The 13,714-nt window shown below is 50.0% G+C and overlaps 1 protein-coding gene across 3 annotated transcripts in view; it reads right to left on the bottom strand.

Annotated features, from left to right (window-relative positions):
- LOC142491312 (histone H4 transcription factor-like) overlaps positions 1 to 8,076 on the bottom strand; it is a 43,654-nt gene extending 35,578 nt beyond the window's left edge. For 2 of the 3 annotated variants that reach the window (XM_075593696.1, XM_075593697.1), the window contains exons 1-3: positions 7,935 to 8,076; positions 4,878 to 5,041; positions 1,754 to 1,971 (exon numbers count right to left, since the gene is read on the bottom strand). In XM_075593696.1, coding sequence (XP_075449811.1) covers positions 1,754 to 1,971; positions 4,878 to 5,028 — 369 coding nt within the window. In that variant the 5' untranslated portion in view covers positions 5,029 to 5,041; positions 7,935 to 8,076. The remainder of the gene's footprint in view (positions 1 to 1,753; positions 1,972 to 4,877; positions 5,042 to 7,934) is intronic. The other variant, XM_075593699.1, reaches the window with a different exon arrangement.
- Between the last annotated feature and the right edge of the window lie 5,638 nt (positions 8,077 to 13,714).

The following is a 13,714-nucleotide window of genomic DNA, read 5'->3' as shown; positions in this document are numbered from 1 at the left end:
CAGAGGGGTGATGTGAGGTGCAGGGGGTGAGGTGCAGAGGGGTGAGGTGCAGAGGGGTGATGTGAGGTGCAGGGTGTGAGGTGCAGGGGGGTGATTGGAGGTGCAGGGGGGGGTGATTGGAGGTGCAGGGGAGGGTGATTGGAGGTGCAGGGGAGGGTGATTGGAGGTGCAGGGGAGGGTGATTGGAGGTGCAGGGGAGGGTCATTGGAGGTGCAGGGGAGGGTCATTGGAGGTGCAGGGGAGGGTCATTGGAGGTGCAGGGGAGGGTCATTGGAGGTGCAGGGGGGGGGTCATTGGAGGTGCAGGGGAGGGTCATTGGAGGTGCAGAGGAGGGTCATTGGAGGTGCAGGGGAGGGTCATTGGAGGTGCAGGGGAGGGTCATTGGAGGTGCAGGGGAGGGTCATTGGAGGTGCAGGGGAGGGTCATTGAGGTGCAGGGGGTCATTGGAGGTGCAGGGGGGGTCATTGGAGGTGCAGGGGAGGTCATTGGAGGTGCAGGGGAGGGTTATTGGAGGTGCAGGGGGGGTGATTGGAGGTGCAGGGGGGAGGGTGATTGGAGGTGCAGGGGAGGGTCATTGGAGGTGTAGGGCGGGTGATTGGAGGTGTAGGGGGGGTGATTGGAGGTGTAGGGGGGTGATTGGAGGTGCAGGGGGGGTGATTGGAGGTGCAGGGGGGGTGATTGGAGGTGCAGGGGGGCGATTGGAGGTGCAGGGGGGGGTGATTAGAGGTGCAGGGGGGGTGATTGGAGGTGCAAGGGGGGAGAATGATGTGAGGTGCAGGGGGGAGAGTGATGTGAGGTGCAGGGAGGAGAGTGATGTGAGGTGCAGGGGGGAGAGTGATGTGAGGTGCAGGGGTGAGAATGATGTGAGGTGCAGGGGGAGAGTGATGTGAGGTGCAGGGGGGAGAGTGATGTGAGGTACAGGGGGGGAGAGTGATGTGAAGTGCAGGGGGGGAGTGATGTGAGGTGCAGGGGGGGAGAGTGATGTGAGGTGCAGGGGGGGGAGTGATGTGAGGTGCAGGGGGGAGAATGATGTGAGGTGCAGGGGGGAGAATGATGTGAGGTGCCGGGGGGAGAATGATGTGAGGTGCACGGGGGGGAGAATGATGTGAGGTGCAGGGGGGAGAAGGATGTGAGGTGCAAGCGGAGTTGGTTGTGTGTGGTGTGCAGGGGGATATTGTGTGTTTGTATTGTGAGATGGGGTATGAGAGATAGATGGGTAGTATCGCAAAGGTTGATAGTGAGGGGTGCTGGGGGAGATATATGAGGATGATGATGAGAGGTGCTGGAGGAGAGATGATGATGATTTTACCCGTGCGGCCCAAATTTTTTTTTTCTTGGAGCAGTTCGGCCCCTTCTCGCTTTACAAGTTGTGCAGGCCTGATGTAAAGTTTGCCCCAGTCCCCAGGAGGTTGCTATTGCCTCTCCCAGAATTCCCTGCTCGTCTCAACCCTTATTTATTGTCTCTCCCTTTCAAGTGAGGGTAGTGACACCATCAGACTCAATAAATCCTGTCTGCCATGTTGTTTTACCACACTCAGACTTTTACCCAATTAGAAAGGACCATGTGTAGAGATGCACTTGTGATGATGAATATTTAAACAAATGCTACACAGTTTTCTCATTGCCCTTTTAATTGTGTAGCACTTTTCAAATAATACATCATATTGCCTTGCTTACGAAACTGTAATGTAGCCATCAATCAAAGCAACATGCCAAAGCAAAAGTAGTAAAGAGTAAGGTAACGTTAGCTTACATCACAGTCCTTCCAGCTGCACACCAGGGAATCTTGGGTTATATCTGGGATGTAGTTCTCGCCCGAGCAGGGTGGGAGGTCTTTGTACCTCTCCCTCAGCCGAGTGCCGGCATATTTCAGCCTGGTGTGATAGCAGTGATAATTCACATGGATGATCAAGTCATTAGGATTGTACATTACCCACAACTCGCAGCCTCGCCACAGACACTGACGTACTCCTGCGGGTAATCAGAGAAAATATGTGTCAGAGTGCAAATCGGCTGCTCAACCATTCATCGGGAACTAGACTGCCATCATGGATAGTGCAGCTCAACCCCCTTTATAACGCTGTGCTTGGGGTCCAAATAATCACATTGCGCTATAAGCGGATCGCATTAGAAATAATGTACAATTGTATGCATTGTACAACAAAATATTTAAGAAACCAATAAATCGTGTTGTAAAGTCTTCATAAATACGAAAATTGGGAGCCACGCCTGTATCGCGTTATAAGCGGATTCGCGTTGTAACGGATCGCGTTATAACGGGATTGAGCTGAACCTGAAGGCACGTAGCCATGTAATAGCATTTCTACCATTCTTAACATTTTCAATACTTGAAAGTAGTAATTCCGGCTGCTTGTTTTTTTTCTTTCATTACAGCATGAGAACCTTGGCATTCCCACTGCTGAAGTGTTATATATTTAGCTCTGGGGACCCCTGGGTTCGCAAGATACTTAACGTTCCACCAGGAAAAACAAAATGGCGGACTAAAGCACCGGTGTCATGCGTGAGCTAATAGGAAGCTGCAACGCCATCAGTTGCAACTTCCTGTTGGCCGGTGTGATGCAGGAGATTTAAAAAACAGGAAGTAATGCCAGTCCCTTTACTGGTAGGTATCTTTGAAACCAGGGGGTCCCCAGAGATGAAAATAACACGGTTTTGCTCTGCAGACCCCCCCAGTTTCCCTTCCTGTGAAAAAAAGGGGGACGCCCGTTAGGAGGAATTGCTGCTTTAAGACATTGTAGAAGGCTTATGATATTTAGCGCCGGGAGACTAACTTGAACTAGCACAACAACAAATAATATAGTGTATTAGCATATAGTACATTTATTGGTGGGTTAAAATGAACCGTAATTGTTAAGGAAAGAATAGAGCAAAAAGTGCAGGGCTGGCAGTTATGAGTGCCATTAGACCAGGAGTGGGAAACTCTAGTCCTCAAGGGCCACCAACAGGTCAGGTTTTCAGGCTATCCCTGCTTCAGCACAGGTGTCTCAGTGGCTCAGTCTTCGACTTCACTGATTGAGCCACCTGTACTGAAGCTGAAGTCGAAGACTGAGCCACTGATTGAGCCACCTGTGCTGAAGCAGAGATATCCTGAAAACCTGACCTGTTGCTGGCCCTTGAGGACTGGAGTTGCCCACACCTGGTTTAGACAATTAACAATTGCTGTCTATTTTGAAGGTCTTAAAAAAAAAAAAGTTTGAATGCAATTTCTCCAAAATAAATTCTGTCTGTGGATTACACAATTAGGTATATGGCATAAGGATAAAAATAAATAAATAAAAAAGCCGATTAGTACAAAAACATTTTTTTTTTTAGACAGCGGAACTGCAGAAAAAATTAAATAAAACCATACTGACCAACATAAATTTTTTTTTCCTTTACAGAAAGGTTTGGTAGGATATGCAGATATCTGCATCGTCCAGTTACTTGGTCCCCAAATTTGCTTAATTCACCACATTGTCATGTCATGCACTGGTTAAGTTGCTGCCAAGGATTCTGGGTAGTGACATGCAAATGAGCACCCGGTAGGCATGTCACTTTTAGCTACCTATCAAACTTCATGAGAGCTTGTGCCAGCCGCATTAAAACAGCCTATAAAACTAAACCTGGATCCAGCAAGATGCAGAATGAGTGGGCGGCCCAATGAAAGACGTCTCTCCGGCGGGGCGGGGCTGGATTTGTGTAGCAGTACACACAGAAATTGTTCCGGTCGCACACCTGATCGTTTGTGTGAGGAACTTTTCATCCCTCTCTCCCAGCTTTGTTGTTGTGTGTGTTGTAGTTTAGTATGAAAAAAAAAACCATATACTGTATATGATTTGTAGAAAGAAATTAAACCAAAGGATAAAATATGTATAGATGTATTTAGAGATAATAATTACCAGAGGGGTGTCCTGATAATAAGAGACAGCACACTGTAGATCAAAACAAAGTCTGTATTGTAGACAAAAGAGGCACTGCAACCAACGTTTCGGTCACCATAACGGGACCTTCCTCAGCGTCATGCTGATGTATTTACAAATCCTGCCAGACAGGGCTCTATGAAGTGTTGAGACCCAATTTTGGACTGGGTGACTACTGAGGGAAGCGGCTGGGTGGGGGGCACTGGCGTATGGGGTCTCCCTTTGCGTTATGATATAATTTACCTGTCGTGCTTATCCCCATGGTTTGTACTTTATTTACCCTGTATTGTACATTTTGTAACGCACGGGATAAACGGTGGCCCTATGTAAAGGAAACGATACATACTGTACATACATGTGGTTACATACGGTGATGGGCGCCACCAGTGGTATAACCGGGCCCCGTTGTGTGTTCGTGGCCTTTATTCACATTTGTGGGCACGGTGGACGAATGTTTATCATTTTCTTTATTAGGAATAACCCAGTAATGGGGTAACCAGCTCTCTTGTGGGTATCTCGGTTATGAGTTCATTAGGTTCTGTGGGGTGTTGATGCCCTTGAGGCTCCAGGGTCAACAATAGCCATATGCAGTGGTCGACAAATCACCAAAAAATCTACTCGCCACCTAGTACCACACGTGTGCTGCTTGGGCCAATAGGAGCTTGCCACGATGTTAGATCCACTCGCCCGGGGCGTGCAGATGTATAGGTTTGTCGAACACTGGCCATATGGTGTGATTGTACCTCTTACACAGGTTGGTTGTGGGAACGTTTTTTCCGGGGGAACGTACAATTATATATGGTCAGTGAATTATGAGAGGGTCTCCTTCATAATTAGGAAGAGTTGGCCAGTATGAATAAACCAGACATGTAAACCAGAATCTACCACTTCAAAGATCAGCACTTTGACCACAGATTTTCCTAACATATCAAAAGCTTATGAAATCCATTGGTTTACCAGGTTCGTTTGTCGGGGAAGACAGATGCTCTTTCAAGTGTCCATTAATGTGGTCGGAAATCTCTTCCACGGATTTACCGGCAAAGGTACAGACTCCCCATTCGCAGGCCAACATCAGCGCACTGCTCTTAGCTCTCTGCCTGTGAGCCATTCCAGTCAAACCCCTGGAAGTACAGAGGAGATGTTACTGCACAACCTGGTCTCGGACACAAAGTAAAACCGGAAGCAGTTCCACTTAGGAGCAGAATTGTCTAAGTCCGAGTTCAGGGTGGCAGCTACGGACGCTTGCTTCCGTGCGCGCCTCCCCCGCATGCTCCTGCAGCCCAGCGATCTGTGTTCAGGCTGCAGGAGTCGGGTCGCGGAGTTTGAGGACGTGGCAGGGGGGGGGGGGGAGGGCGGGACGAACATGTCACGGAGCTTGTCCGCTGAACCAGCTCATGTGACGCGACTGTAGCCCGAAATATCATTTCGGGCTGTAGCGGCAAAATGTCGCAGCGTCAACGCTGTACTTTGCCGCCGGTGGAGTTTTTAGTCTGAACACTCCCATCGAACAACCCGAAATTGCGATGGTCACGTAGCAGCCACCCTGAACTCGGCCTAATGCAGCGATGCTCAACTCCAGTCCTCAAACCCCCCCCCCCCCCCCCATGAAAACCTGACCTGTTGGGGTGGTCTCGAGGACTGAAGTTGAGCTCCCCTAATATAGTGGCAGCAATAGATTTAAGAGGCTTAAACTGGATGCTTAATAACTTTAAAAATAGAAAATTAGACAAGAAGACACATTTTTTTAATCATCCGAACATGTTCCCTTGTTTTACTTGAGGGGCCGGGGGCTCAATACACGGAGCTGATGATTAGTTGTGTAGGGCCCACTAGAGACGTGGGAACCTTTCACTTGCTTAAGTGAACGTTGCAAATGTCATTGCAATTTGGCAAAAAGGTCAATAGCTATTGTATGTTCAATGAACTTTGATTACGTTCATGTTCAACATTTATTTATTTACAAACTTACCAGGCTGCTATTTCCCCACTTTAAAAAACAAACAAAAAAGCGCAGGGATGGGGAGGAGAGAGAATGGAGGGGTGGGGGGGGGGGGGGAGAATGGAGGGATAGGGGGGGGGAGAGAATGGAGGGATAGGGGGGGGAGAGAATGGAGGGATGGGGGGGGAGAGAATAGAGGGATAGGGGGGGGGAGAGAATGGAGGGATAGGGGGGGAGAGAATGGAGGGATGGGGAGGAGAGAGAGAATGGAGGGATGGGGAGGAGAGAATGGAGGGATGGGATGGGAGAGAGAATGGAGAGATGGGAGGGGAGAGAGAATGGAGGGATGGGAGGGGAGAGAGAATGGAGGGATGGGGGGAGAGAGAGAATGGAAGGATGGGGGAGAGAGAATGGAGGGATGGGGGAGAGAGAATGGAGGGATGGGGGGAGAGAGAATGGAAGGGATGGGGGGAGAGAGAATGGAGGGATGGGGGAGAGAGAATGGAGGGATAATGGGAGAGAATGGAGGGATGGGGCGGAGAGAGAATGGAGGGATGGGGGAGAGAGAGAATGGAGGGATAGGGGAAGGGAGAGAGAATGGAGGGATGGGGGAGAGAGAGAATGGAGGGATAGGGGGAGGGAGAGAGAATGGAGGGATGAGGGGAGAGAATTGAGGGATGGGGGGAGAGAGAGAATGGAGGGATGGGGAGAATGGAGGGATGGGGGAGAGAGAATAGAGGGATGTGGGGAGAAAGAATGGAGGGAAAGAATGGAGGGATGGGGGGAGAGCATGGAGGGATGGGTGGGAGAGCATATGGGGGGGAGAGAATGGAGGGGGGGAAAGAGAATGGAGGAATGGGGGAATAGAGAATATGGAGGGATGGTGGAGAGAGAATATGGAGGGATGGGAGGTAGAGAGAATATGGAGGGATGGGAGGGAGAGAGAATATGGAGGGATGGGAGGGAGAGAGAATATGGAGGGATGGGAGGGAGAGAGAATATGGAGGGATGGGAAGGAGAGAGAATATGGAGGGTTGGGAGGGAGAGAGAATATGGAGGGATGGGAGGGAGAGAGAATATGGAGGGATGGGAGGGAGAATATGGAGGGAGGGGAGGAGAGAGAATGGGGGGAGAGAGGGCCGGAGAGACATTAAGGGGACGGGCGCAGTTGGGGGGATGTCATTGTTTTAATAAATATTTTTTTAATGTTTCCCGGTTTGCACTCTTGTAAATCTGGTCGCCCTAGTTCTATGCGCCATACTGTAGGAACGCAGGACAGATCCAAGTGCGAAAAATGCACTCTTGGGCATGACGGAGCCTCTACATCACGCGGCCCCCAGAGTGTCAGACCCCATGACGTAGTGACTCAAAGGGTTAACAGTGCTTTGTTTCTGGAGCAAAGGATCTGAGGTTAAAATACAGTTGTCCCCAGAGCAGTCTAAATGTTACCATGGTAACCACCCAAATCCTGTAATTAACTCTAGGTTCCAGATTCACAAAAGGGCTCCCAGTTTCCTCCCACCTCAGCTCCAATTCCAATGAATGGGGGTAAATATTACAGCTACCGTTCAAACAATATCCTACGTGTGTGCAACAACTCCTGTCCTCAAGGTCCCACAACAGGTCAGGTATTCAGAATATCCCTGCTTCAGCACAGGTGGCCCAATCAGTGGCTCAGTCAAAGACTGAGTCACCTGTGCTGAAGCAGGGATATCCTTAAAACCTGACCTCTTGGTGGCCCTTGAGGACAGAAGTTGGCCGCCCCTGCAGTAGTCTCATGACAGGCAGATTTCAGGACATGCCCCCCCCCCCCCCCTTCTTCATTCACACTTCAGAGATCCCTTGTAGTTGCTCTTTTTACACAACAGTTTTCCCAACTACTGCTCAACTCCAGTCATCAAGGGCCACCAACAGGTCAGGTTTTCAGGGAATCCCTGCTGCAGCACAGATGGCTTAATCAGAGGCTCGGTCCAAGCCTGCACCACCTTTGCTGAAGCAGGGATATCCTGAAAACCTGACCTGTTGGTGGCACTTGAGCACTGGAGTAGAGCCCCCCTGAACTACATCATACTCACACAGCCTCCTCCTCCCGTCACATCAATACATCCCTGCTCTCCCCTCTCCCCTCTCCCAGTGGGTGTGACAGTGACAACCTTCCTCCAGCTTCTCTTTGCAGGTCCAGTTTGGTTTTAGCTCCCCCTGCTGGTTCCTCCTGTTACAGCAGCGCCTCACAGTGCAAGAGGCTAAGGCTGGGGCCATAGAAGGGGTAGCAGGGCTGAGGCGCGCTGACGCTGAGGCTCGCCTGCTGAAATCTGCGCGGTTTCATGCCCATGCAGGCGAGCCAGCGGGCGCGATCGGAGGCGGGGGGAGACTGAGGGAGGCGGGGCAGTGACGTCGCTGGGCCAATCGCCCGCGACGTCAACGTCACGGCGTTGTGACGTTGACGCTGCTCTGCGCTGATTGGATGTTTTCAGCCGACAGCACTCTGAAAAACAGCTTAGCTGTCGGCTGAAAAATCCAGCGCCTCAGCACGCCTGCGGACGCTCGCGTGAGCCCCCTCTCAAGGCATCCTCATTGAGGATGCAGGGGCTCAGCACGTAGCGTCCGCACGCCTCAGCACGGCCTGTCCGTCTATGGACTCGGCCTAAGGCTGAGTCCATAGGGACTTCAGCCGTGCGGAGGCGCACGGAATCCTGGCCTTAGTCCGCGCGTCGTCAGGGGGCGTGTCGGGGGGCGCCCAGTGACGTCACGGAGCTGGTTCGCCCTCATTGGGCGAACCGCTCATGTTACCGGCCCTGCGCTCCCGTGAGCGCCAAAAACTAAATTTGAAGTGTCGGCTACTCCTTCTGCGCGAGCCCCTGCCAAATCCGCTCTCATTGCGGCTGCAGGTGCTCACTGCCGAGCAGCAGCACGCCTCAGCACGGGTCAGCGGGACCATGCCCGAGGCCTAATAGTACAGTATGTAAAAGAGGGGCAGAGTGACGCCTGACTGACCCCTGAGTTTGGGATCAGTGAGATGGACGAGAGGTCGTCGTCAAACTCTGCATCCCAAATCTGGAGATTTAGCATACAGTATTGTATTGTATTGTATGTCTTTATTTATATAGCGCCATTAATGTACATAGCGCTTCACAGTAGTAATACATGTGGTAATCCAATAAATAACAGATAATATAAATAACAGATCATGGGAATAAGTGCTTTAGTCATTAAGGAAGAGGAGTCCCTGCTCCGAGGAGCTTACAGTCTAATTGGTAGGTAGGGAGAACGTACAGAGACAGTAGGAGGGAGTTCTGGTAAGTGCATCTGCAGGGGGCCAAGCTTTATGTGCCATGTGTTCAGAATAGCCACAGTCCTATTCATATGCTTCTTTAAGCAAGTGTGTCTTAAGGTGGGTCTTAAAGGTGGATAGAGAGGGTGCTAGTCGGGTACTGAGGGGAAGGGCATTCCAGAGGTGAGGGGCAGTCAATGAAAAAGGTTTAAGGCGGGAGAGGGCTTTAGATACAAAGGGGGTAGAAAGAAGACATCCTTGAGAAGAACGCAAGAGTCTGGATGGTGCATAACGAGAAATTAGGGCTGAGATGTAAGGAGGGGCAGAAGAGTGTAAAGCTTTAAAAGTGAGGAGAAGAATGGAGTGTGAGATGCGGGATTTGATCGGAAGCCAGGAGAGGGATTTCATGAGGGGAGATGCTGAGACAGATCTAGGAAAGAGTAGAGTGATTCTGGCAGCAGCGTTAAGGATAGATTGTAGGGGAGACAGGTGAGAGGCAGGAAGGCCGGACAGCAGGAGGTTACAGTAATCAAGACGGGAGAGAATGAGGGCCTGAGTCAGAGTTTTAGCAGTCGAGCAACAGAGGAAAGGGCGTATCTTTGTGATATTGCGGAGGAAAAAGCGACAGGTTTTAGAAATGTTTTGAATGTGAGGGGCAAATGTGAGAGAGGAGTCGAGTGTGACCCCAAGGCAGCGTGCTTGGGCTACTGGGTGAATGATCGTAGTTCCAACAGTAATGTGGAAGGAGGTAGTAGGGCCAGGTTTGGGAGGAAGAATGAGGAGCTCTGTTTTAGCCATGTTGAGTTTAAGGCGGCGGAGGGCCATCCAGGATGATATAGCAGAGAGACATTCAGAAACTTTGGTTTGTACAGTAGGTGTAAGGTCGGGTGTTGAGAAATATATTTGTGTGTCGTCAGCATAGAGGTGATAATTAAACCCAAAAGATGTTATTAGGTCACCTAGAGAGAGTGTATACAGAGAAAAGAGAAGAGGTCCCAGGACAGAGCCCTGGGGTACCCCCACAGAGAGATCAATAGAGGAGGAGGAGGTATTAGCAGAAGAGACACTGAAAGTACGATGGGAGAGGTAGGATGAGATCCAGGATAGAGCTTTGTTCCGAATGCCAAGAGTATGGAGAATGTGAAGGAGAAGAGGGTGGTCCACGGTGTCAAATGCTGCAGAGAGGTCGAGTAATATGAGCAGAGTGTAATGACCTCTGTCTTTGGCAGCATGGAGGTCGTCAGTTATTTTAGTGAGGGCTGTTTCCGTGGAGTGAGCAGTACGGAAGCCAGATTGTAGAGGGTCTAGGAGAGAATAGGTGTTGAGAAAATGGAGCAAGCGAGCGAATACAAGACGTTCAAGGAGTTTAGAGGCAAAAGGCAGGAGGGAGACAGGCCGATAGTTAGAAGGACAGGTAGGGTCAAGCTTGCTGTTTTTGAGTAATGGTATGACTGTTGCATGTTTGAAGGAGGATGGAAAGGTTCCAGAGCAGAGGGAGGAGTTAAAAATGTGCGTGAGCGTAGGGATTATAGTAGGAGCAAGAGGTTTTAGGAGATGGGAGGGAATGGGGTCAAGAGGGCAAGTGGTAGAGGGAGAAGAGGCGATCAACAGCGACACATCCTCCTCTGAGACAGTGGAAAAAGAGTCAAGGAAGGCAGGAGGAGAGTTAGGAAGAGGTGTAGGATGGGAGGAAGAAACAGAGGGGATGTTCTGACGTATGGATTCCACCTTTTCCTTAAAATAGTCAGCAAAGTCCTGAGCGGAGATGGAGGAAGGAGAGGCAGCGGAGGGTGGTTTGAGTAGAGTATCAAAGACAGAGAACAGTCGGCGTGGGTTAGACTTGTGCATGTTGATTAGTGAAGAAAAGTAGGCTTGTTTAGCTTGCGAGAGGGCAGAGTTGAAACAGGATAGCATAAATTTGTAGTGAAGGAAGTCTGCGAGAGTATGAGATTTCCTCCAGAGGCGTTCAGAGGAACGAGTGGAGGAACGCAGCATGCGCGTGTGGGAATTTAACCAGGGTCTAGGGTTAAAAGGGCGAGTATTTATTATTTAAAAGGGCAGTATATGTAGAAATGTGACAGCCGCACCATTTCAGGCCTGTTTTGCAATCAAGAGTTAAAATGGCGTGACCCTTTAGCATCGGGGCTGGAAAGAAGACGGTCAAAAGTGCTGCATAAAAAAAAACAGATAGGTAGCGCTAATTCCTGAAGTTAATAATTAAGTAATAATCCCCAAAGAACAGGGCATTACTGGCCAATAATGCCCTGGCTGGAAGAGTTGAAGGCCCGAGGTGAAGCCGAGGGACTTTAACCCAGCCAGGGCATTATTGGCCAGTAATGCCCTGTTCTGAGGGGATTATTACTATTATAGGCTAAATGTAGGCTTATTTAATAAATAATAGACACTTTTGTATAGTTATATAGATTTTTTTATTAAAATAAAATGGTAACTAATTGAAACTACCTCTATATACGCTTACACTGCAGATATCTATATCCACACACTGCCGCCCCCTCTGTGTACACACACACACACACACACACACACACACAGCAGCTCAACACACACACAAACTGCTGCTACACACACACACACACACACACACACACACACACACACAACACAGCACCTCTACACACACACACACACACAGGACAACACAGCACCTCCTCAACACTCACAACACAGCACATCTACACACACAACACAGCACCTCCTCTACACTCACAACACAGCAGCTCTACACACACACACACAACACAGCAGCTCTACATACACACGCAACACAGCAGCTCTACACACACACACACAACACAGCAGCTCTACACACACACACACACACACACACACACACACACACACACACACAACACAGCAGCTCTAAACACACACACACAATACAGCAGCTCTACACACACACACACAACACAGCAGCTCTACACACACACACACACACACACACACACACACACACACACAGCAGCTCTACACACACACAGACAACATAGCAGCTCTACACACACACACACACCACAGCAGCTCTACACACACACAACACCGCAGCTCTATACACACACACACAACACCGCAGCTCTATACACACACACACACAACACAGCAGCTCTACACACACACACACACACACAGCAGCTCTACACATACACACACACAACATAGCAGCTCTACACACACACACACAACACAGCAGCTCTACACACACACACACACACACACACACACACAACACCGCAACTCTACACACACACAACACCGCAGCTCTATACACACACAAACAACACCGCAGCTCTGCGCACACACACAACACAGCAGCTCTACACACACACAACACAGCAGCTCTACACACACAACACAGCAGCTCCACACACACACAACACAGCAGCTCCACACACACACACACAACACAGCAGCTCCACACACACACACACACACACACACACACACACACACAAACAACAAAGCAGCTATACACACACAAACTCTGCTGCTACACACACATGCTACACCCATAAACACTGCTGCTGACACTGACACACACACACACACTGGAGCTCTATACACACACGCATACACACACGCACACACATCAGCTCTACACACACAAACTGCTGCTACACATACAACAGCACAAAACACACACACACTGCAGCCACACAAAAAATGCAGCCACTTACTAATCTTTGCACTCCCCCCCCACCTCTACACACACAACACTGCACCTCTATACACAACATAGCATATACAACACTGCACCTCTATACACAGCACCTTTAAACACATACACAAACTACTGCTACACACATGCTACACCCATAAACACTGCTGCTACTCACACACTGGAGCTCTATATACACACATCAGCACAGCACACACACAAAGAAACTGCAGACTCTGCTCAGAAAATCTGTTAGCTCGGGAGGGGGAGGAGTCAACCCGTGGCTGATACGTCCTGACCAATCCCCTGCCCTGTCTCAGATCTGTTACTTCAATCAGTCGAATCCCCTGCCCTGCCTCAGCTGTTCTGAAAGCTGATTGGCTGTAAATAAACACATTGAAAACTACAACTTCTGTTGCTTAAATTCCGGGCATTACTGATTGGATAATGCCCGGAATTTTAACCAATCAGAGAGCAGGGTTTTCAATAATGCCCTGAATTTTACTGGTTTAGCCTATAATATATAGTATAGGTCAGGGGGGCGCAAACTTTTTTCCCTGCGCCCCCCCTACCGGCGGTCCCCTCACTCCCGCACCCCCCCTACCCCCACTCGCCTGCGTTCCGGCGTCATGACGTCACGTTGCGATAGCGACGCAGGAAGGAAGCCGCCGGAGCCTAGGTAAGTGAAGGTTTACAGAGGCCCTGCAGCTCCCCCGGCACTTAATTTAAGTGCCTTCGGGAAGCGTGCGGGGCCTCTGTTAACCCCGCGCCCCCCCGCCGGCAGTCTGGGTCGCGCCCCCCCCAGTTTGCGCTCCGCTGGTATAGGTGATCAGCTGGCTGCCTGCGATATAACACTGACCCCAGGTCAGGTGATAGATAGTGGAAAACTAATTATATCTATGGCGCTCGGC

The sequence above is a fragment of the Ascaphus truei genome, chromosome 3, assembly GCF_040206685.1.
Source record: "Ascaphus truei isolate aAscTru1 chromosome 3, aAscTru1.hap1, whole genome shotgun sequence".
NCBI lineage: Eukaryota > Metazoa > Chordata > Amphibia > Anura > Ascaphidae > Ascaphus > Ascaphus truei.
This window is presented reverse-complemented; position numbering and strand designations above follow the sequence as displayed.